At 41.3% G+C, this 22855-nt stretch overlaps 1 protein-coding gene across 2 annotated transcripts in view; it reads left to right on the forward strand.

The window, feature by feature from the left end:
- The window catches only part of ldlrap1b (low density lipoprotein receptor adaptor protein 1b), a 28524-nt gene extending 22162 nt beyond the window's left edge, over window positions 1–6362 (forward strand). Inside the window, exons 7-9 of one of the 2 annotated variants that reach the window (XM_076107996.1) lie at window positions 1996–2090; window positions 2487–2521; window positions 4883–6362. In XM_076107996.1, the coding sequence (XP_075964111.1) occupies window positions 1996–2090; window positions 2487–2521; window positions 4883–5021 (269 nt within the window). In that variant the 3' untranslated portion in view covers window positions 5022–6362. Of the gene's footprint in view, window positions 1–1995; window positions 2130–2486; window positions 2522–4882 lie in introns of both variants that reach the window. The other variant, XM_076107995.1, reaches the window with a different exon arrangement.
- Window positions 6363–22855: the final 16493 nt, after the last annotated feature.

The following is a 22855-nucleotide window of genomic DNA, read 5'->3' on the forward strand; positions in this document are numbered from 1 at the left end:
CCCCCCCCCGATTGCTGTGTTGTAGATCCATTAAAAACAACACATAATTGAGAACTGTTCATGGACAAACAGCCACATTCTGTGTCTCTCTGGAAGCACAATTACAGTCCTGTTTGTACAAAGAGCATGAAGGAGGCCTACGTGTGTCGTCGTCCCCCCCCCCCCCCCATTGTTCAATCAGATTTACTCAGATTCCAGGACTCGAGACGGGGGTCATGGCTTCTAAACATGCTGTTGACATCCAGTGAGCCAAACCACCTTTAGGCATTATTAGCTCCCTGTATTGTCCACAGCCAAGAGACAATGAGATGAGGAGCATCCTGTTGCCGGTGGCACAATGGCTGCACACTTATTCCTCACGATGCCTTCTCTTTGTTCATCCTGTGCATGCCTCTTCCCTGTCACACTCCGTGAGCGTCAGCCGCACTCTGATCCATTTGGTACTGGAGGTTTCAGTTTTTAGCAGGCAACTCTGAAAACATCCGCTTTGTGCTGAGCTTCCCCCAGTACCCAGCTAGGTGGCCTCCAGCCAGAGAGAGATCTCTCTAAATCCGTCCTGACACTTTATTTGGGGGCTGCGGCCCCCCGAACGTGTTGCATTTTTATGGCCGACACGGGTTTTAAGGATGATCCCTAGTGAGAAGTGTCAACAAAGCAGGACTTGGAAACAGATTCTGGCAACCGATAGGCTCGGTGTGCGCTTTTTTGGGGACCAACTTCATCCCACTGACCTTTCGGTGGGTCATTGGGCTGCCAGCGCGCTGTATTTCTGTAAAGCAAATTGGCATAATTGTACAGCAGAGCTGGAAGCCTCTGAGTGCCTTTTTGAAACAGGCTGAGCATTTCTCTGTCCTGCCAGAGGTTTTCAGCGCCGGCCCTAAAGCAGCGATTGGGGACAGCAGAGCTTTAGAGCGAGGGGAAGGTTGTACCCTTCACTTTGGTCTGATCAAATGACACGCCGCTGTGTCAGAGGGGCTCTCGGGATCAGTGGTGTGTTCGGAGGTGAGTCGGCTATATTCATGAGACATGATAGCCTTGTCTTTCTCCCTGCGACCAGGCCTCTCACAGTGGCTTCAAAATACAAATGTCACTTCTTAGTGCCCGCTTGATAATGATCAGCCTTTCTCAGTCTTCTCCTCTTCAAGAGGTTCAATGTGGTGCTGCAACGAGCATTATTGCTTTATCTGTCAGTTTCAAACGTGTCATTTAGCTTGAAGAGATGACAGAATCAATTTACCAGTGATCAAAATAATTGCTCATTTCATTTTGTTTCAATCGATGAATTGTTGTAGCTGTAGTTAATTGTGCCAGCTGGGTGTTTGTTACGGTGGAAGTGACGCTCTGGGAGCAAACACCGTAGCTGTTATCTTAGCTTAGTATTACCACCAGATGAGTCCTGATCCCTCCCCCCCCCCCCTCTCTCACAGTGAATGGCAGCCCCACAATATTACCTTCTTCATAACAGCAGAATACTCAAAATGCCTTTGAGTCAGCGTTGACGGAGAGGACAAGTCGAAAGGAATTGGGATTTTGCGATGACTATGTCAGCTACTCTTTTGAGGAACAAAGGAAATGGGGAAACGTTTATTTTCAGCATAGAAAAGTTCAGTTGCGGTAGCAATAGAGGGCTGGTAGAGCTTTCGCTGTTCTCTAGGGATAACATTAGTCTCAAAGACGAGACAGAAATTAGTGTTGAAGCACATTATTGACACGCATTAATCATCGGGAAAGGCCATTACAAGCCAATCCCATTACAGATCGGTGGTGTCACCGTGGTTCGGCGTGCAAGTCAGGGGGTTACCCCATGCTCACTCATCATAAGTGACAATCCACAGATGGCTGCATCGGGGAGCTCCATTAGAGCTACGTTTTTACACAGCTTGATCCCCGGAAACGTCCCACACACCGCAAAATACTCTCAGAGGGCAGGGTCTATACGTTGTTTTTTTTGAGGAAAATCCTCCTTTAAATCTCTCCAACGTGTTTGTGTTGCAGAGGTCGCCACAGGGGAACTTCTGGACTTGGCAGAGGGAGCCAACGTGGCGCTGGTCCACTCAGGAACAAAGCAGACGGAATCGGACCCCTTTATGGTGCATAATCACGCAACAGAGAACAACAATACTGTATGGGTAAGACAAGAGGCGGGCTTGATGAGATGGGAGGAGAAGAACGTCAGGCAGGAAACACTGATTAATTAGCCAAAGTGCCTGCTGATGTACTGTACCTGTGGTATTCAAAGGAGTGGATTCTGCAGTTGTCAGACAAATAGCCTATTGAACAGAACTTATCAAATGGTCACATAGCTGGAGAGGGTGTGGGCTGCAAGTAGCCCAGATAAACCTCCTAGAACCATGTGAGGCTAGAGATGACTGTGAGTAAATGTATTGTTAACGTATTAACGCCGCAATGAATATGCACTGTTTACCCATCACCTCTTGAGACGTGACCTTTATTTTTAACCAATGCCTGTGTGTTCTGTGTGGCAGGAGTTGGAGGACGGTCTGGACGAGGCTTTCTCAAGGTGAGAACCGGTGTGGATTTTGGGTTTTCCCTAAAGGCCCCCTTGGCTCTGCTAAACAGCCACCCGGGCAGCTGTTCTTGAAATAGCCCCCTGCGGGTTTTGGCTGCTCCAGCAATAAACTCAGCCTCTCCCTATTTCTCGGTTCGGCCCCGGCGCGTACGCGCTCGGTTTATAGGCGATCTGACGTAAGGCGACACCCGCCCCGAGTCATGCTGCTTTTGTGGGCTCCGTTAACCATCGTCTCAGGCCCGCGCACCGACTCCGTATGAGCTACAAAAGCCTGTGATTACAAATGAGTGCTGCTGAAGGGACACATTGCTTGGTATTTATATCACGGACCCACAGGAAAGTAACTTATTGTGCAGTGTAGTACTCCTTTGAGTGTTACAGTTCAATAAAAGCACAAGCGGGAGGAAAAAGATCAGGTCTCATAATCTGCAGGTTGAAGGTTGACAAGAAAGTCCAATTGTCGGCACTGATTGGAATTCCTTAAACTGTGTCTGCGCCGTCAACAAACTAATCTGAGAGGAGTCCACTGTGATTAATGTTTCAATTTAGTCCGAATGGGCCGCGCTGTCCGATAAGATGCGGTGGTTCTGCTCTCAGGTGGAAGTTTACAGCCGTTTGTTTTGGACTCATTCAAACACGTTATTAGTGCGTTCATTTCCTTTGGCCCTGCCTTTCACCCGCGCTGCTAATTGGACAGTGGGCTTCTTATTCTCTCCTTTTGTGTTAGTGAAAGGGAGAACGGGCTCCTCAGCCTCTCTAATCAAGCGCTAAGAGGCCATTTCAGCCCCGTTATCAGATGAATATTTGTCTGCACACACTGTAATTACACCCTGACGCCGTTAATCTCCCGCTCTGCGACTAATGAGGATGCTCCCAGCTTGAGCGCAGAAGCATCCACATGTAGATTTCTATAATTGGAAGGGGGGGGGGGGGGGGTCCAGGTTGACCATGAGAACCTGATTGTACTGGTTAATGTTGGGGTACAAAAGGGAGGGGAGAATTCATGATTATGTGAACGAGAATATTACAGGATGATGGTTCAAATGATGATACCTGACAGTTGGCGTGCGTCGGATACAGTTTAGTGTGAGAATTCACAATCAGAGGGTGTAAGTTATTGTAAGCTTGAGTAACACATTCACCATATAAAGCTGCTTTATGAGCTTCTTTTTTAATTCTTTACGCTTTACTAGTGACAGATTATGCACTTTTAAATGTGATCAAAGTACTATCAAACATCACAAGCACCAGGGCCTCCTCTCCCTCCCCACAAAATAGTGATCATGTAACCGGCAGCGAGTTATGGGCGACACGAGAAACATCTGCTCCCTTACTGCCACACCACACTTTTAATTCTGCCATTTAAATTCTCTTAGATGAGCACTTTGGTCCACTTTACTTTTGGCTATGAGCTGCAGATAATTCATGTGTCGAGAGCGTTTTCATTGCTATTTAAGAGACTGCACTGCCCTCTGCTGGATCCACTGTAGTAGATGCTGTAGCCTCGTAAGTGCCTGTTGATCACAGTGAGGAAAACGCCAGTTTGATGTGCTTAGTTATGGTTAAACCCCAATATCACAGCCTTATGTTAAAGCATTAAAGAGCTGGACATAAAGCCGCACCGTGGCCACATAAATGTATCCACTCACTCAGAACAGTTAAATTGTTGCCTGACTTGTGATGTTTCCTTTGCACCCCCCCCCCCCCCCCCCCCCTAGCCGCAGTCTGGATAGCTTTGAATCCTACTCAGGTAACGACGTCATTCACTGGATCTAATGACTTCCATTCCCTAGTCAACATTCATCTGTCTGAATATCGGATCGATCAAGACTCGAGTAGTTTTCACACTTTCTTTTTAAGGCCACATACCATTAACAAGACTTTAATTAGAAAAACAACTCCTCATCGTCACTCCACAGTTTGATCCATCCCTGGGCTTCACTGCCACAGAACCTGGTGATGTGTGCCGCTGTGTCCGCGTCTTCATCACAAGTGTTTTTATGTGTCTCCGCCTCACATCCATCCGGCTTTGCACATGAGAGATGTCGGGATGAATGAAAATGCCGTGTGCCTATACATGTTGGTCCGACACGTTTGTGTTTGAATCGCCATTTTGAATGTTGGGTCATATTGGGTTGCCATGATTAGTTCACAAAGGGGAATGTTCCTGCAAAGTAATCATGCCACTGTGTTCATTAGTCATGCTTATGTCCATACCTAGTGTACACACTGTACTTACAAGCTTTTTGAGTGTAATGAGTTCTCATTATAAGTCACAACATTTTTTGATCACTGCTCCGGTTTCATCGTAGCAGCTGCTAATAAAACGTCTGTTTTCCTCTGTTCCTCCAGACTCGCTGAGTCTCGCACTAACCCCCAGGTCCTGGACATTGGGGTAAACCCTCAGGACTTCAACACTGAAGAGTGCCTGTCCCCGGGCAAATGGGACCAAGAGGACATGGACTTCACCACACAGAAAGACACGTTCTAAAGGAACGTGAGGGAAAGACGAAACGGGGAGGAAGGGGGGAAATGGTGGAAAAACAGACATTGTTTGAGACATCAGTACGGTTCCCCCACCTTCCTCCCTGCTGTCGTACCTCTCGGTGGTCCGGTCCAGTGGCCCTCTGATGCTTCTGCATCTCCTCGACCAGAGAAGGACAACAAGAGCAGGCTGCGTGCAGAACAGGCCAAAGCAATACAAACCAATTAATCTCTTTTCTATGGAAAAAAAAAAAAAAAAAAACATGCAGTCATTTAATGTTTGTTACAGTCAGTGTATTACTTCCTTTTTTTGAGTCTGTTTACCCATTTGTGTGTGTGTGTGTGTGTGTGTGTGTGTGTGTGTGTGTGTGTGTGTGTGTGTGTGTGTGTGTGTGTGTGTGTGTGTGTGTGTGTGTGTGTGTGTGTGTGTGTGTGTGTGTGTGTGTGTGTGTGTGTGTGTGTGTGTGTGTGTGTGTGTGTGTGTGTGTGTTATATAAATGTACACAGTGAGCTATGAGAACTATGATGTGTTGAGGTTTGAACAGGTCGTTACGTGAGGTAAAGCTCAACAAGGGTGCTCTCTCCTATTTGATTTACCTAGAGATGTAACTGGTTTAGAGGGAAAGGTCACTGGTTGAAGGTCACCAAGGCACCAGTTCCAGTATTGGACGAAACAAAGTTCCTACCTATGTGCGTCAAGGATTCAGCCTTTGATTGGGCAACAAAAGCTTTAAAAAAAAAAAGAGCGTATGTTTGGGTCAAAGACTGGATGACAATAAATTGACAATCCCCCCCCCCCCCCCCCCCTTTTTTTTTTTTTTTCTAATGCAAAATCTATTTTCGCACTCAGCATTCATCCACTTTTAAAAGCACATATTTAATGTAAGGGAATTTAATGTCAAGTATCATTATTCAAGCTTACAGTGCCTCTATTCACTCTTTTCATGTTTTATTGTTTTAACTTTGAGTCACAGTGGATTCATTTTGTTTCCCCCAGAAATGGTTGAAACCTCAAATACTGTAAGTCCCAACTCCCACTCAGGCTCATGGACAGGACAGCAACTTGGAGTGGTTTTGTTTTACACGGCAGTCTCTCCTCTGACCATGTCGGCTGGTTGCATTTATCATCTGTGATTCATAGTTGAAAAACTACAACATGAAGTCCAAGGGTTTGAATGTGTTTTATCGGCACTATACCACTGTATGTTAAATTATATTGTTGCATTGACTAGTTTACTTTTTTTTTGTTGTTTCCGGGGAAGGGTTCCCAGTGTTATTTTTTTGGCATTTGTTTATGTGTGAATTTAATTTAATTCATTAATTTACATAAAATTCAATAATAGTAAAATTGTGTGTGTGTGATATTTATTAATGCATCTTTAGTCTTTATGCAGCCACTCCGTTGGCATTCAGTCTGTTCTGAAATGGATCAAGCGGACACTTTTGGTTTGAAGCTCTCACCACTAGTGTGTAAGTTAGTCAAAAAGCTGAAGCTGCTTGGCACTGGTGGAGTAACACCGTGTAAGACGAGTTTTAAAGGCACATAAAATCCATTCAGCATGTCTGACAGAAAAGATTTTAACATTTGATCATCACTTAAAAACAACACGCTGCTCTTTTGACTTTGTAGCAAGTGTACTCTAACAATCAAATGAGTTATTTTTTTCAGTAAAATGTGAAAGGTTCTCTTCTCTAATGTGAGGGTTTGCTGCTTTTCCCGTTGGATGTTTGAGATTGATGCCCGTGGGCTTTGCTCTGTGATTGGCAGATTAATTGATAATGAAAACTTAATTGTTAGTAGCAGCTCTAGTTAAAAGGATCCATACCCGTATACTATTATTCCCACTACATTTTCTGTTCCCTGTCTCAATGGAAATGTTCCTCCTTCAGTGGAAAAAAAAAAAATTCTCCTTGGTTTTACTGAAGAATTCAAACATACATTGTTCTTCTTTCATCGTCTGCCATTGACAAACTCTCTGAAATCCTCAACTCTGTTTGTGCTGCAAGAACAGCAGCTCTCTCCAGATGTCCCACCAGATGTGACCCCAGGCTGCTCATTTGTTGTTGGTGATCTCAGTAATGTGTTCAATGCGTTATACATTATGTGGCTGTTTAAATGCCGAGTTTCAGGTTTGTGTATTATTATTATGTTGTTATTGAATGAATCAGGCACTCGTGGTGTTAAGTGCAGGAAGAAAAAAGTGAATTTGTTTATTGACATCGGCTCAAAAAGTTTCATTCTTTTATTCTTCGGCTGGCTCTTCTTCCCTCTGACAGGTGCACCCTCATCAGGTGACCCGTCGGTGGCCTGATGTCTCCTCAGCTGGACCGCTACTGGCTACAGCTTGGCTGACAGCTGGTGATCCTCTGTTCAGTTTCTCAATGGACTCCTGTAGACCTGGATTTGAAACAAAATAAATGATCTGTCTGCTTCCTGTCTCTCAACAACAGAAAATGAAATCATTCCCTACTTATGACATGGACCACTTACTGATATCAGCTCATCGACTGACAAGCCTCTCAGATCTTGTAGGCTCAATGCCAGTTGCCAGCTGGTATTGCTTTGTAAAGTAAAACACTTCTTCATTGATGTTTTTTTAACTACTTGGCACTACTATCAGAAGTGCCATGAGCCAAATAAGGCAATAATATATCACAGTAACACCATATCAGAGATACCGTGGAGGTCTTGTCTTTTGTGGGGGGAGGTTCCCCAGTGATTGGGTCATATTTATTTGGGCATAGTTTCACATTCACTGTCCTACGGCATGTCAATCTATGGTGCTGACTGAAGGATTACAATGGCTTGTATAGTTAAGTCTATTTGTATTAACGCGTGTTCTGTTCCTGGCCAGTTATCCCGAACAGAGAGGTGGACGAGAAGCGTTGTAAACAGCTGCATGTGCCCTCTGTCCCCGGATGTGTGAATGAGCAACAGATCAAGGTGTGAACCTCTGGACCACCAGAAAACCCCTTTGAGACATAGAAATGGAGCAGGGCCGAGATCCTTCTTGTGGCACTGGCACCTCTGTGGCAGTCAGTGGCACTTCAGTGGCACGCGTCAGTCAGGTACCACAACTGTTGCAGGCGAGCGGCACTAGTTCGGCAACCGTCAAGAAGCTGCCGAGCTGAGCGGGCGGAGACACATTTCCTGAGAACACCCATTGTTGTTACCACAGGTCAGCTTCCGTAAATCAGTTTTATGATTATAGTTGAGTCACCGGAGCCACCCGTTCTCTGTATGCATCCTTAGAGTAATTACGTTGTACTTTTTTGTTTCTCATTCATTTTATTTAAGTATGATTTTGCTGGTTTTGCAACAAAAGGGAACATAATACACTCTTTCCAAATTATTACTTTTATAGTCATTTACAACAATCGGCTAAAATAATGAAAATAAATCATCCGTTTTATTATCATTTAAAAGTATATATATAAAAACGTTTTAAAATTAAAACCCATAAAATGTCCAATCCAAAAATACATGTCTGAAAATATCTTCACTCTTGGTAGACAACTAATCATTGGATAAAGCAGTTTACGTAGTCTCATCTTTTATGACTGACTTGTTCTTTAAGTTCACACTTTCTTGCTAGCCCCCCCCCCCCCCCAAAGGCTTTTATTGAACAGGATGTCTCTCGAACTTGAACTTGAACTTTAGTTGCAGTTTACTCCCAACGTTCACTTTTTTACTTATCTTTTCCAATTTAGTCCACACAGAAGCACATATGATTACATATTGATAAATGAAAGAAAAACGCATTAAGGTTATCGTCATTGAATTGACACTAAATAATACAAGATTATATGCAAAGAATATATTGATATCTGAGACCAAAACACTCTTATGTCAATAAAAGGAAAGAAACCGTAACTCGTGAAAGGGAAGGAAACTCAAATGAGGATAATTCATATGAATAAAAAGTTAATGACACCTTAAGATAGCACTTCCTATCTGACTTTAGGATACAAGAGTCATGTTTCATATTTGTCAGTGAGGCGTGAAAACAACATGTCTAGTTTCCATTGTGTGGTTGTCTGCCAGATGTCCAAACCACACGTTGCTGTTGCGCTTTAGCGTCTCGCTCCTCGGGAAGTAGATGTGTTAGGTAACATCTAATGTTATAGCTAACAATGTCTAAATTATAACATCTCAGTATATTAACTGAACTTAAATGAATTGTAAGAAATGACAAGCCAGTGTTAGATTGTAAGATGTGTGTGAACAAGGGAAATATATATTTTCGGATGGAACATTGCCAAAGGGTTATTAAAGCATTATATCTGTATTATTCTAACATTAATAAAAAAGAATATTTGTATGATTTAAAAAGCCATGTCCTTCTGTTACTCAGTCATTGGAATAAGGTCTCCAGCAGAAAACTTTACTAAAATAAACGAAAACAAACATGGGATTGACTTCATAACTGAGTAAAATGACTTGCAGTGACTCCTGGCAATAATCCATTCCAACTGGATTTCTCACGCTGCATTCTGTTAATGTAATGACTGAACATGCTTCAATACATTTGATTTGTATTTGATACGATGTTCAGCCACATGAGGTCAGCAGTTCACAGGTCTTCTTTATTAATATCACATATTTCTAGCTGGGTACCGAGGCACATCACTGGGAATGCTCATATAGATATTAGGATCTAGTTAGGGAATAAATCTTGATTGCATATGCATGTATGATGTATATGCAACTGGTCAGTAATAGTTTTTTGGCACGTCAACACCACCGTTTGTCAAATCAGCCCTATGAAAGTGTCGGCAAGAATTCTTCACTGGTTTATGTCACGTATGATGAGACAGTTGAGTGAAATAAACTTCAAGGCCCATACCTGTTCGCACTACATCGTGAACAACAGGAAGCACATATTAGGGTACATTGCCAAAGGGTTAGGGTGAGGGAGGGTTGACCCTCCTGAAGGCTGTTGCTTCTATTACTGAGTCATTGAAGTGAGTTTCCCTGCAGAGCAAACTGGTTCTACTAGTAGCAGCAGTATCATTTAGAAATGTTAATAGCAACTGTAATAGTCATAGTGATATTCATAAGTACTTCATAATTAACAAGCCTTTATTTTTATAACTAAATAAAATATAATAATCTAGAGGTGATCTTTAAATTGAATGCAGGCAGTATAAAGAGTAATATGAGAAGTGTCAGTGATATTGGTGACATTTCAGCTGTAGTCATATAGTTGCAGGGAGTAAACAAAACATCCACACTACCACTGTAAGAGCCATATTAGACTTAATAAGATGTGTTCAGTGATTTGTGTAAAAACAATGTTGAAATGCTCCTTTAGTTGCGCTACTGACTACGTCACCGGACGGAGGGAAGATTGCCGCTACAACCACGTTTTCATCTTAAAACAGAGTTTCTGTCAACAGGGGCGTTTCAGCACACGTCTCCCACTCAGTTTCAGTTGTCTGTTCTGACTCGTAGCTCTGCTGGTGACTGAAGTCTCTGTCCTGCTGGAGAGCAATCAATGTTTTGTTCCTTTATAGTTTATGTGTGTGGACTTCACAATGGTTGTGCAGAACAAAATAAACAATAATAAGAAAAGGAAAGTCCTCCGTTTTGTGTCCGTCCTCCTCAAAGCCGCTAACCGTGACTTCAGACGTCCGCTCCATAGGTCTGATAACACCAATGGTCATGCTGCTCGCTAATCGCTCCAATAACGAATCAGGGAAGGACACGTCGTGACTGCTAAGAACCAATCAAATAGCGAACGCGGGTGTGAGCGTCATCGTTTCCAAACTTATGCGTTTACTGCATCCACATGAAGAGGTAACTCCGGAGTTTTCAAAAAAGTTTTCAGAAAACTCCGGCGTGGTGTGGACGCTCAGTGTAAACGTAGCAAAACATATGCGTTTTAAAATGGAAACGTAGTAGTGTGGACATGGCCTCAGTATTAGTAGCTTTTTTACGAGCCCTGCTTGATAACTAGAATGTGAACTGGTACAAGCAATTAAAGTATTTGTAATAACCAGTGTTGGGCAATATAAATAAGATATTCTGTCTCTGTAAATGTCATTTTATATTATGATTCAAGTGTGCAGGTTTTGGTTTTCACTCTGATAGGGCCTTTGATTTGACTTTGATAGTTAATAATAATGCTACATTGTCCTGATAAAATGATGCACGCCATTTACAAACAAACTAATCAGTTGGACAAGCTGTGGCTAATCTAAAGTGCTTATCTGGAGGGCAAATAAAACTAAGTATAAACAATTGAGATTATCACTAAGGTGCAAAAAACAAAATATACACAATGGATCATAAATAAACAGGTTAACTGTACGGTGCAAATCCAACATAAGCAGGTAAGATAAAAATGAGAATATAAATGAAACAGAAACTATACGAGAGCAGTTCAGGTTAAAACAGAAAGACAAGAGTGACATAGTGTGATTTGTAGCAGCAAAGTCAGCAAGATATATTATATATTAACAGTGAACAGCAGAATAATGCGTGAACAACAGGATGCATATTTTTCTTGTGGGTTGGGGTTAGATCATCCGACATCCCTTTCTGTCTGTTACAGTCAATAGAGACAGTTCACCATAGAGTTTAGATTAGTGGTTAAACAGGTTCACCATGTGAACAGGAAACCCACTAGTGGTTCAGCTGAGTGTACTCAAAGGAGTAGGAGTATGCAATTTCCGAGCAGGGGGCTAAAAACAGGCCTAGTAGTTAAAAGGTTAAAGCAATGCACACAACCCCCATCCACATGTCCTGTCCCCACGCAACTGCGGTCATGTGGTCCGTCATCCGCGGAACCTCGGTCACGTCAGCCGGCACTTGAAATGTAATGCTCGTCTATTCAAGGTGCTACGGTACGGGTGCTTTGATAGCCAAAAAGCCCCGAAATAGACCTATATTTCATCAATAATTTGTCCAATTTGATATAACAAGTCAAAAACAACGTCATTTTGTACATTAAGTGAAATATAACAACAATAAAATCTGAAATTACACTGCTGTATAATCTTTAATTGAAAAAGGGTTCGAAAATTATAATATTACCTAATAATCAACTTTGATCCTTTGATCTCTAAAAAAAACATTCCCTTCATTGGTTAGCTAAAATTTCCGTTGGAGTTATGTTCATGATGACCCCATGACGCCTCTCACTATGGACATGAATATTGTCATGAAATATGACTGTACAGTTTTTGAGAAAATTAGATGTAAAATCAGCTCAAATGACATTTTAATATTCATAATATCCCTATATTTGACATTTTCCACTTACGTTGAACATCATTTGGAACATTTCACCATCACATGGTGACAACAATTCCTGCCTTCTTACTCACCTCTTGCATCAGCATGCATCGGCAGTAGATTGATTTACAGTACGGAAGTTCCAGGTTTTAGTTTTAACAAAATAAAAGCATAAACAATAAGGACAGGAAATCGAGTTCAGTACACTATTTAAATAGGAATAGGATAAATAATGTAGTGGGCTGTAGACTAGTATGGACACCAGGAATTTGCTTGAAATTATAGTCATTGAAGCTGCTGTGTATGTGTCAATGATTGAAACAATCCAACAAGCTGGTACGGCTGTGCTTTCACTCAGATTTTTGATGCACAATGTAGTTTATGTGCATTTAAAGAACTGTTCATTTTAGTTACATGTTGTCTTGCTGATACAGTCGTTCTCTGAATGCTGCGAAACTATTCGATAAATCTAATCCTCTTCCAAAACCTCTGCAACGCAATCCAATTTAATTAATATACTACCAGTCATCAATGGTTGTTTGTTCGACTCTATAAAAGTTGATAGTCCACCTGCTATTATATTTCGTAATACTCAAACTACAACACTTGTCCTTCCTTAGGTGAAATAAACGTTGATGCGTTTTATTTTGAAGGTGTGAAAAGGAATAGGAAACCCCTAAATTACGGCGTTTTCTTGAGCATGCTTTCAGATGGGTATGTAACTGTAACCGGTGAGGATGCGTGTCGTTGCGTGCTGCTGTTTTTTTGCATGTGAGTATTTATTTTGATTTTTTTAAAGATTCATTTGTTTGAAACCAAAACCTGTAACCTGCTCAGCAAAAAGCAAAGACGTGAGTGTTCAAAGTGTGTCTGCTTACTCAGGACCTCTGACTCAATAGCTATTTGAAGTTTGCATCACTCTGTATGAATCAGAGAGCCGTGACATCTAATGTACTCAGTTTATCTCATCGGAACGAAAGGAAGCGTGTCATACAGAGACATATGATTTAGCGCTGTTTTGCGCTGTGGAGGACTGAGTCTTTGTAGCATTCTAAGTGTTTTCTATGTATGTCGCCTCTTTATAGTGTATTCATACCATGTCAATAGCTATTTTATATCGAGGCTCTAAAAATAGATATAGTTCTTTAATAACAATGGCCATGAATGAAAACATCTCGGTCCGTGTTGTTGAGATGAGGAAATAAAAACACACTAACGTGTGCTGTGTAAAGTGCACACTTGCGTAAAGTGACGCGTATCACTTCCGTTACTCACCTGATTACATCGCGCGTAGTAAGCGAAAATAACTTTCACAGTTGACAAAGAGGGAATCGGAAGAATGACGACACATGACTCCGCGCCCTACGATCTACTCTGACGTAATGCGGCACACTTGCGATTTACAAGGTGCAAAAAAACTACAGCACGTGACAAAGAAAATGGACTTTGTTACTGTGTACTAGATATTAAAGGGACTACAAAGGGATTCATGATGTTTATCTTTCTGAACAGCAGTGTTAGGACTACTCTCTGTGCATGTTTGCATTGTCAGTTTCATAGTTATTTGCAGACACAGACCTATATAACAGCAGTTTGTAACCAAATCTTGCTTCTGGTGACGTATTTTTCTATTTGTCCCCAGATGGCTTTCTACTGCTTGGAAGTGCATGGAGCATTAGTTGCACCGCCTCGTCTTACTCACTGGTTCCTGAGCAAACACGGTATAGCGTCCCAGACGACTCTCGCATCACAGATGTGAATGGATCAGACTGCGAGTACTCGTGGGCACTGGGTGTAAGTTACTTGCAGCGTGATAGCTGAGCTTGTTTGGATTAATATAAAACTGTGCCCTCCGGACATGTCTGCACATGTCCGGACATGTCTGGACATGTACCTGAGGGTTTTTGTTGTTTATTATTACATTTTTTCCTCTCCATATTCACTTTAGAAACACGTGATTGCAAATCACGTTGATAGTGAGCCTGAGGTGGTGGTGAGTTACAGCATCAGCCATCTCATCACCTCAGGATGCTTGAACAACACCACCTTCCGTCGGAACTGCCTCTCAGAGGTACTGCACGTTCACCATGCGAAAAAGTACCACTGCACTCCGTGGGGCTCATTAGATAAGCTGTTATTATGCGAAAATATGAGTGATGGAAAAAGTTCAAATCATATTGTTTGTTTAGGAGATTGAAGAGTTAGGTTTAATGCCTCTTGGGAATCAGATAACGACACCACGGATAAGCTGTGATAACTCTGACATCAAAGCTACTAAAAACATAGAGGTGAAGATATTGATTTAAAAATGTCGTCTTTCTGACACTAATAAACTCACTGTTTTGTCCCTTTTGTTTCTTCTCCAGGGTGTCGGTCACGAGGCTCTCTGTGAGTGTGAGTATCTTTCCCTGTCCGTCTGTGAAGGGTATTCTAAATTATTAACATTGCAAACATTTTGTTCTTACCTTGTGTCAGATTGTCCCATCCAGTTGTACCTGAGATATTAATTGTGAATGTTTTCATACATTTATTTTGAAGAGAAATGTGTATGTCAGTGTATCTGATGTTCTGATGTTCTGATGTCTTCTTTTTACAGCCAACTGCACTTTAGCCCTCCTGAAGTCTCTGAAAGAAAAAGGTAGGGACATTATCTTAATCTGTGTATCAGATCACATCCTCGAGCAGCTGTCGACTCAGTCTCTCGCTCTTTGTGTGCTGCAGCCCAAGCGTGAGACATTCTTTTTTTATTTTTTTTATTTTTACATTTAGTTAAATGCTTATGCTCTTTAAATTGTCTAGTGAGTGTAAGAGGGCTACATAGCTCCCTGTTGTCTCAATTATGCATGGATGGTAGTGAGCTAAAAGAAAATGCCATTTATCGCGATAGAGTATATGAATGAACAATTGGAATATTAACTGTCAAACTCTCTTTTCTCCTGACAGAGATTGGTGCTACTGTTGGTGCTGCTACTGGTGTCATTGTCCTGCTGGCGGTGCTCCTTGGTGTCTATCTGAGGTACAGATTCAAAGATCAAATCTCCAAGTATTTTTTATTTTTTATTCACAGTATATAAATGGAATGCATTGCATTGATCTGGCAATGTTTGAATAATACTCTAATTTTGTTGATTGGATATTCAGCTGGAGACGACCCAGATGCATTTACGCTCCTGTGAAGAAGCAGAACGGTGACACAAGACCAGCTGAAGCGGGGATAGTGTAGAAAGACACACTATACCATGCTTTGCTTTTAACAGTGTTTCCCTACATTCCTTTAGTAGCAGTGTGTTTTCGTTACTAGATTATCTCAGTGTTTCTGCAGCACAACCCAAAACTGTAAAATAATTCTACCTCACTGAGGCCCTGTCCACATTACTCCGTTTCTCCTTGGATGCAGATTTGTCAAATAGAAACGATCTCCGTCCACACGGGAGTTTCAGCATCATTCTCGAGTTGATCTGCGTCCACACGGCAGCCTTCGAAGGCGGACAGCACGTGACCATTAACGTACACTGGGCATGCGCGTGACGGTGTAAACAGGAAGTGGATTGCTTGCTTAGTTAAAAAAAAAAAATACGACAGAGTAATAAAGTAGTCTTTAATAATGAAAGGTTGTATTTGATACTTAAGATCTTCCTCTAAAATCTCCCTCTATAAACTCAAACAGACACAGTTCGTGGAAAGTTTTAGAAGTTTTATTTTTCAGACGTAGTTACAGAGCTGCGGGTCTCTCGCTCTCTCCAAATTTACTTTAACTTCAACACTTACACATAAACGTTTACTAGATTATGGGTCCATCAATGTGGTCTCTCACTCGTTTCCTCCGTGTTGTTGATGTCTGTTCTCACTAGTAGCTCTGAACATCATGTCCGCCTAGCTAGCTTCTAAGCTAATTGTAACATTACCGCCAATGGAGAAATGCTAACCGCGATTAGCATTTAATACAACACAAATGTTATACTAAACACGCGAATAGAATATATCTACGTACATCTTTTCATGCTTCATAAATACATACTTACAGACTAAGGTCTCTCAAGGCTACCAAACGGAAGAAGTAAAACGTTAGTGCAGCGTGTCTTCTCATTAGAATCTAAAAACAACGAGCTGCTCCATAGGGCTGATGCCGGTCACGCAGCTCGCTAATCACTCCAATAACAGCTGCTTCCTCCACAGAAATGCAGACTTTTACTGCACAACAGCTGCTAGCTGCTGCTAGCTGTTGTGCTAGCAGCAACGCTTGCAATTAGTTATCCATGTTGAAATGAATCGCTGGTAGCCCAGTTTGTTTTCTTCCGGGTACGGGTCACGTGATAGTGAGTGTGACGAATAAGGGACGGAGACGTCATGGTTGCCAAGAACCAATCCAGTAGCGAACACGGGTGTGGGCTAATTTTTTCTAAGCACATCCGTATACGACCGTCCACACGCAAACGCAACCCCGGAGTTCTCAAATACCTCCAACCTCGGCGGAGTTTTCAGATTCCTCCGTTTAGGGTGCTCCAAAACTCCGGCGTAGTGTGGCCGCTCAGTGTAAACGTAGCAAATACGGAGTAGTATGGACAGGGCCTAATATTCTCCACATGTGCCTTACGGTTAACAAGGCAGCAGGCCCTGATGGTGTCTGTGCTGACCAGCTGTGCTCAGTCCTTCATTCTATCTCTTCCTTGTCTCTGTCTTCATCAGGTTGAACCTTTTGTCAGCTGGTGTGATGAAAATTCTTTAAAACTAAATGCTGGAAAGATCAAAGAGTTGGTTGTTGATTTCAGAAGGAAGAAGGAAGAGGTCTCCCCAGTGATAATTGCGGGTCAGCAGATAGAAATTGTCCAGTCATATAAATACCGTGGGGTCCATCTGGACAGTAAATTAAACTGGAAAAATCATAAGATGATCAGAAAGCAGGCTGACTCACATTGCTTCAAGTGCACTTTTGAGGACCAAAGCCAAGTAGCAATGCAGTAACCTCCCTCAGGTCCTGCCATGTTCCACATATTGTTTTTAACGTGAACCAAAGCTGTGGAAGTTAGTAGAAGCTTGATGTTTGTATTTTGTTATTAAATTCATAAGTAGTATTGTTTAATTATTCTAGATGTTTGCTTATTTAGGTTAGATTGTTTGTTTGATGTATGAAGATTGCTTTTTCTCTTTAATAGTCATTCATTAAGTTGAATTATGTTTTGTTACTTAGTCTTTGGGTTAGTTAGTTTGTTTATGCATTGGGTAACACTGTGAGCCCCTGTGGTTATATATAGGAGTAGGTAGGTATAGGACCAGCATGCACTGGGGTGGGCCTATGTTTTTTTTTTACCAGCACAGGAGAGGCAGCGACAGGAGTTTTATTTGTTCTGTTTGTTTGTTTGCTTGTTTTGATTTGATTTGCCAAATAAATAAGACAATCTGAATCCTGTATGGACAATCTACTCTTTTTGCCTGCATAAACCACTATATATATATAGATATACATATATATCTATATGTATATATGTATATATATACAGTAGATATATAGATATTGTATATATTCTTAAAAATGTTCATACTGCATAACACACTAAATATAAAATACAGTTATAATATTGATATGCTAATATATATATATATATATACGTTTTAAATTGAACAAATAATAGTAATTACACTTTGGATACAATCATTTGTGCAATGTAATTCTATCCAATACATTTTGTTTTTTGAGCGAGATAAAGTGACGATCTACTGTAGCTGTATTGGATTGCGAGGTGATGTTGTCCTGTCATTGTATATATTTTATTCATGAACGTCTGTCCCCGTAAACCTCTGTGAGACGTCTTTCCCCGTAAACCGCAGTGAGACGTCTGTCCCCGTAAACCGCAGTGAGACATCTGTCCCGGCTGAGGAATCGCGTATCAAATAATGAAACAGTCCCCCCTTGTTTACTCTGTCTGCTTTATGACATTTGTATTATAGAATCATTCATCAAATCATGGCACATTTTTTGCATTAAAAAAAGCTACCTCTTGAAAGCCCGGAGTTGTTTTGATTGTTGTCGTCATCAACTGTAACAGCAAGGGTGTGATCTCCATATCTGGTGACTAAAGCTCAGCCAGTGACAGAGGAAGTGGTGTGTGACTACTTTCTAGGCATTTCTAATCAGTGGTGTGACTTTCTGTAAACACAGCTGATGAGGTGTGCGAGCGTTCACATGGTGTGATTGAAACAGGCGTGGTCGGATGTAGTTATGTCAGTGACTCAACATAAAAATGCAGTGGCTGCCAAGATCACCCCACTGGTTTCAGGAGGACTTCTGTTCCTTGTTTGTGTTTTTGTGATTGAGATGTGAGAAAGTGTCAAAGAGAAGCCTCCGGGTGCAATGCCGAGGATGTCTCCTAGTGAATCATAGTTGTTGGAGCTATTTATTTGATATTGTATTTTGTTATTTCATTTATAAGTAGTATTGTTTAATTATTGTAGATGTTTTATATATTAAGATTATTTTTCTCTTTAATAGTAATTTGTTTAGTTATATTGTTTTTTGGGTAATTACTGTGGGCACCTGTTGCTATATATATGAGTAGAAGGATAGGACCAGCATGCACCGGGGTGGGCGTATAGTTTTTACCAGCATATCACATCACAGGAGAGACAGCACGACAGGAGTTTTGTTAGTTTGTTTGTTTGTTCGTTTATTTGCTTTATTCAATAAACACAAAAATCGGAATCCTGCATGGACAATCCACTCTCTTCTGGCTGCGTAAAAATACCGACCACGGTGCATCAGTGGCGTTTGAGTATTGTTTGTTTAAGTTGGATGAAGTCGACAAATGGCCACTACAATAGTGTTTAGTGAACCTGTTTAAGAATGAAACCCTCACTGCTGTGGGCTATTTTCAGATATCTTGGCAGACTGTATGCGTCTCTCTTAACCCTTGTCTGACATAACATATTGAAGGTGAAGCCACTTTTATTCATTTAAAATAGTTAAATAAACCCGTGGAGCAAGTTGTGGAATGTTGATTATTCTTATGTGTGAACAAATGGAGTTTAAGGTTCACTGAACCTGTCCACTGTTTTGTGTAGCCAGGATGTTGACAAGGCCCCAGCTAGCATATTGTACCAAATTACCATATTTGGGCTTTTCAATTTTTTTTTATACCAGAACATGATGGCATTTAAATCAACAACATGCTGAGCCAAAGTCTGTGCGAGGTCTGGGTTTAGGTTGTGTGATGTTTTGTTGGGATAAGAGATAATGACCCTCTGTGTTGAGAATCTGATGTGCCATATTTGGTGCGTCTTCCTGTTTGTGTGCTAGAGATTTGCATAGAGTGTGCAAGTCGTCCGCTATGCGGCCTGACTCACAATACTTGCGCAATGTTGGAAATCCCTTCGGGGGGTAGTAGACACTATAATCTCCTCCTGTCTCCTAACGTATCTCACACTGCTGTGTGGGAGATGTCGTTTGACTTCAGTAAAGGGGGGGGGATGTTATGGCTCCGCTTATCTGGCAATATCAAAAAAATCACAGTGTGTTTAGTCTACTTCATATTTAATGTTACATTTCTGTGTCCTTAGTAGATGACTGCAATGTTTACACATGCACAATATAAGTTTGAGAGGATAAACCTCCCAGTAGTTTGAAAGTGTTGTGGTGATTACAGGAATGATCAGTTTTCACCTCTGTTACGCATAGTTTAACTTTAATTTGGGGAGTTCAATAAAGCTCACTTGAGTCTTTTAAATAATGTTTACATCAGTTTCCAGTTTTGTGGATGTTTTACAAGCTTACTTAGTCGAGTGGCGGTAAATGTTTCTAATCCAACAAGCGTGGCAATGAGCCACTGTCAGGTGCAACCTGGCTAACTTCAAATGATTTGGTGGTTGGATATTTATTTATGGTTTCATGCACACCTCTCTAAAGTGGGTTATGTTCTTTACTCAATCAGGACTCGAGTGGTTTAACTAGTTTTTGTGTTCCAGGCCGGTAATCCTTGACAGAGAGGTGGACTGGGAGCAACAACTGTGTGTACCTTCTGTCACCAGAAACCAGGTGCAGGTCGAGGTATAAAACTGAGCTGTACCAGAAACACTAGAGAACCACACTGAGACGGCCTTTTGTGAGGCTTTTCATAGAAGTGCAGAGCTCGGATGGACTGCTGATGTTAGAATGTGAGAGGAATAAATAATCTCAATGAAGTGTCACACGTAGCTGTAATGGTGCATTCAATTATAATTGTTTTAGTAGAAATGTAGAATAATGAGTGTTAGTGACTTAGGAGTCCTCTGGACTACCAGCGTGTCTCAGACTTAGGAGTTAAAAGGCTTTATGAATTACTCTTTGACCAGAACCGTAAGTTACTTTTTAGGAGTTTCTGCTCACCCAGCCAGATAGGAGCTTTCAGTTATCACCTCAGTTTTCATTTGCCTCCACTGTATCGAGGTGTCTGCAGATACCTCAAGTCCCCAGGAAATAAAACCCAGGTGAGTAAGTGGGAATATGTTCCTTTTGTAATTTATGTGAACTTTGATAAAACCTAGACCCTTTTAATAGTAGAGCAACAGAAGATCAATTTATATAGTGAGTGTGAGATAGCTTCTTATTGCAGTGTGAGAGGCTGCACTGCCATCTGCTGGCGGTGGAATAGTAGACCCCTCCCCTGAAGTGTCTGTTGATCTTTGCATGCAGTCTTTTTGCCTTAATGAACTGAGTAAACGACGTTATCCTCGGATCATAAATATAAGCACAGTTTCAGACACAGATGCCATCTCAAACTCATATAGTGCTAAATGCTTTTCCGCCGTCCTTTTAGATTAGAGTTGTGTCAATCCAGAGGCTGCTAGTAAAGAGTCGAACGTCAACAAATTAAATGACAACAATGCAGTAGGCCTTCTACACTTTAGATAGAATTTTGAACTTCAATTTAACCCGCGCGTGCACGTTCTTGTGTCATGCACCAGTGCGCGCGGCCGAGAGAGCGAACCTTGTGTGGTGAGCAGCAGGTAGTTGGTGGTTTCCGTTGGCTAATTTTCGATAGCAGGTGAGTCTATTTTAATACACTTTATGGCAGAGCATTAATGCACAATTTGGTCGGCTGGCGCCCGCTTACCTTTAGCTGGCGATAGAGTTTACCTATTGTACGCGACATGTTTTGTAACGTTTACGAAGCTAACGCTAGCCAGCTAGCTAGCTCGCTGAAGTTTAATGAATGTAGCTGCTAGCTAGCTAGCTAGCGCTAATGCCCGCCCAGTGCTTCCACCGCGGGGCACCGCCTTTAGTGTCGATGTTATGATAGTGGAACAGAAAGCTGAAGTTGAACATAAAGAGACATGCAAATTTCCAACTTCACTAAGTGAAACTTATATTCTTCCATCCTGTAAGCCTAAAGTTAAAAGTTTGGGCTTTAGCTCCCTCCGAATTTCATGCTATAAAAAGAGGGAAATAATTCAGCTAACAGTTTATGTTAACTATTGATCGACAAATCGGCTAATCTGTGACACTTTTCACTTTGTTCTTAAATTATGACAAGGTTTCCCTAAATGTAACGGTAGTGGAGCAACATGCACATTGTGTGTAACGTTAGCTTCTTAACATTAGTAATGTAGCATTGTAGCATTATGCTAACGATAGCCGATGTTTTTGAAACCCTAGAAATAAGTTTAACTATATTTATGAGGAGTCTGCCATTTAAGATGCTACATAAATGGAAATAATACGTGTGCCAAACTTCATATTCGTGCATTTAAGTCACCCTGACTGAGTTGGTCTTTTTGGAAACAATTTACTCTTTGTTTATATTTAAATTTGATATACATTCTTGTGGGTTTGAGCAAACCGTGACCGCCCAAAATGAGTCTTTGAAGAAGCCAGTAGTGTAGAAGGTGTGTGGAGTCATTACTGTTTTTTTTTAGGTTTTTAGGGATTTGGTTGATGTTAGTCTTTCACTTATTATTGCTTCCACTTATGACTCTCACGAAAAAAAAAAATATATTTTTTTGTTTTTATATAAATACTCGATCATGAGCTTTTATTGACCTTGAAATATTTAAATTCATAATTAAAATTCAAAAATGGTATTACTTTGATCCATTCATGATTATTCATTTTCTGAATGATAATCTGAAGGTAGTTAACTGATGATCTGATATCTGTGTGTTTTTTTTACCTTCTTTTCAACAGAGATGGATAAAATAGCAAAATCTCCAACAAAAGAAATGTTCAATGGGCTTCATCTAGCAAGGCCCTTGAAACCTCTGTCTATATATTCACGGATGATCTTTTCTGAGCAAGAAGCCAGTCTCCAACAGAGAAAGTCCTCAAATCCTTTTATAAATTTTAAATTTGAAGTTGTAAACAAGTGTTCCTATAAAAGAAAATTGCAGGATTCCAGTTCTGGTGATGGTTATGAGACTCCAGCCAAAAAGGCCTTTAGTCCAACGGATTTGTCCCCAGACCAGGGGTGTTTCGTCGACTACTGCAGCCCTCCTGCATCAGACGACTCGGTGTCACCTTGTGCCATCTCGACGCCTGCATCCTTAGATAAGACACAAACTATTAAGAGTGAAATAAGAGCGAGTGCCGGTTCCCAGCTCCACTCAGAGCATGTGGAATGTGGGTCCTCGGCAGA

Source organism: Anarhichas minor, unplaced genomic scaffold (genome assembly GCF_050575085.1).
Source record: "Anarhichas minor isolate MPS153535 unplaced genomic scaffold, ASM5057508v1 ptg000040l, whole genome shotgun sequence".
Classification (NCBI taxonomy): Eukaryota; Metazoa; Chordata; class Actinopteri; order Perciformes; family Anarhichadidae; genus Anarhichas; species Anarhichas minor.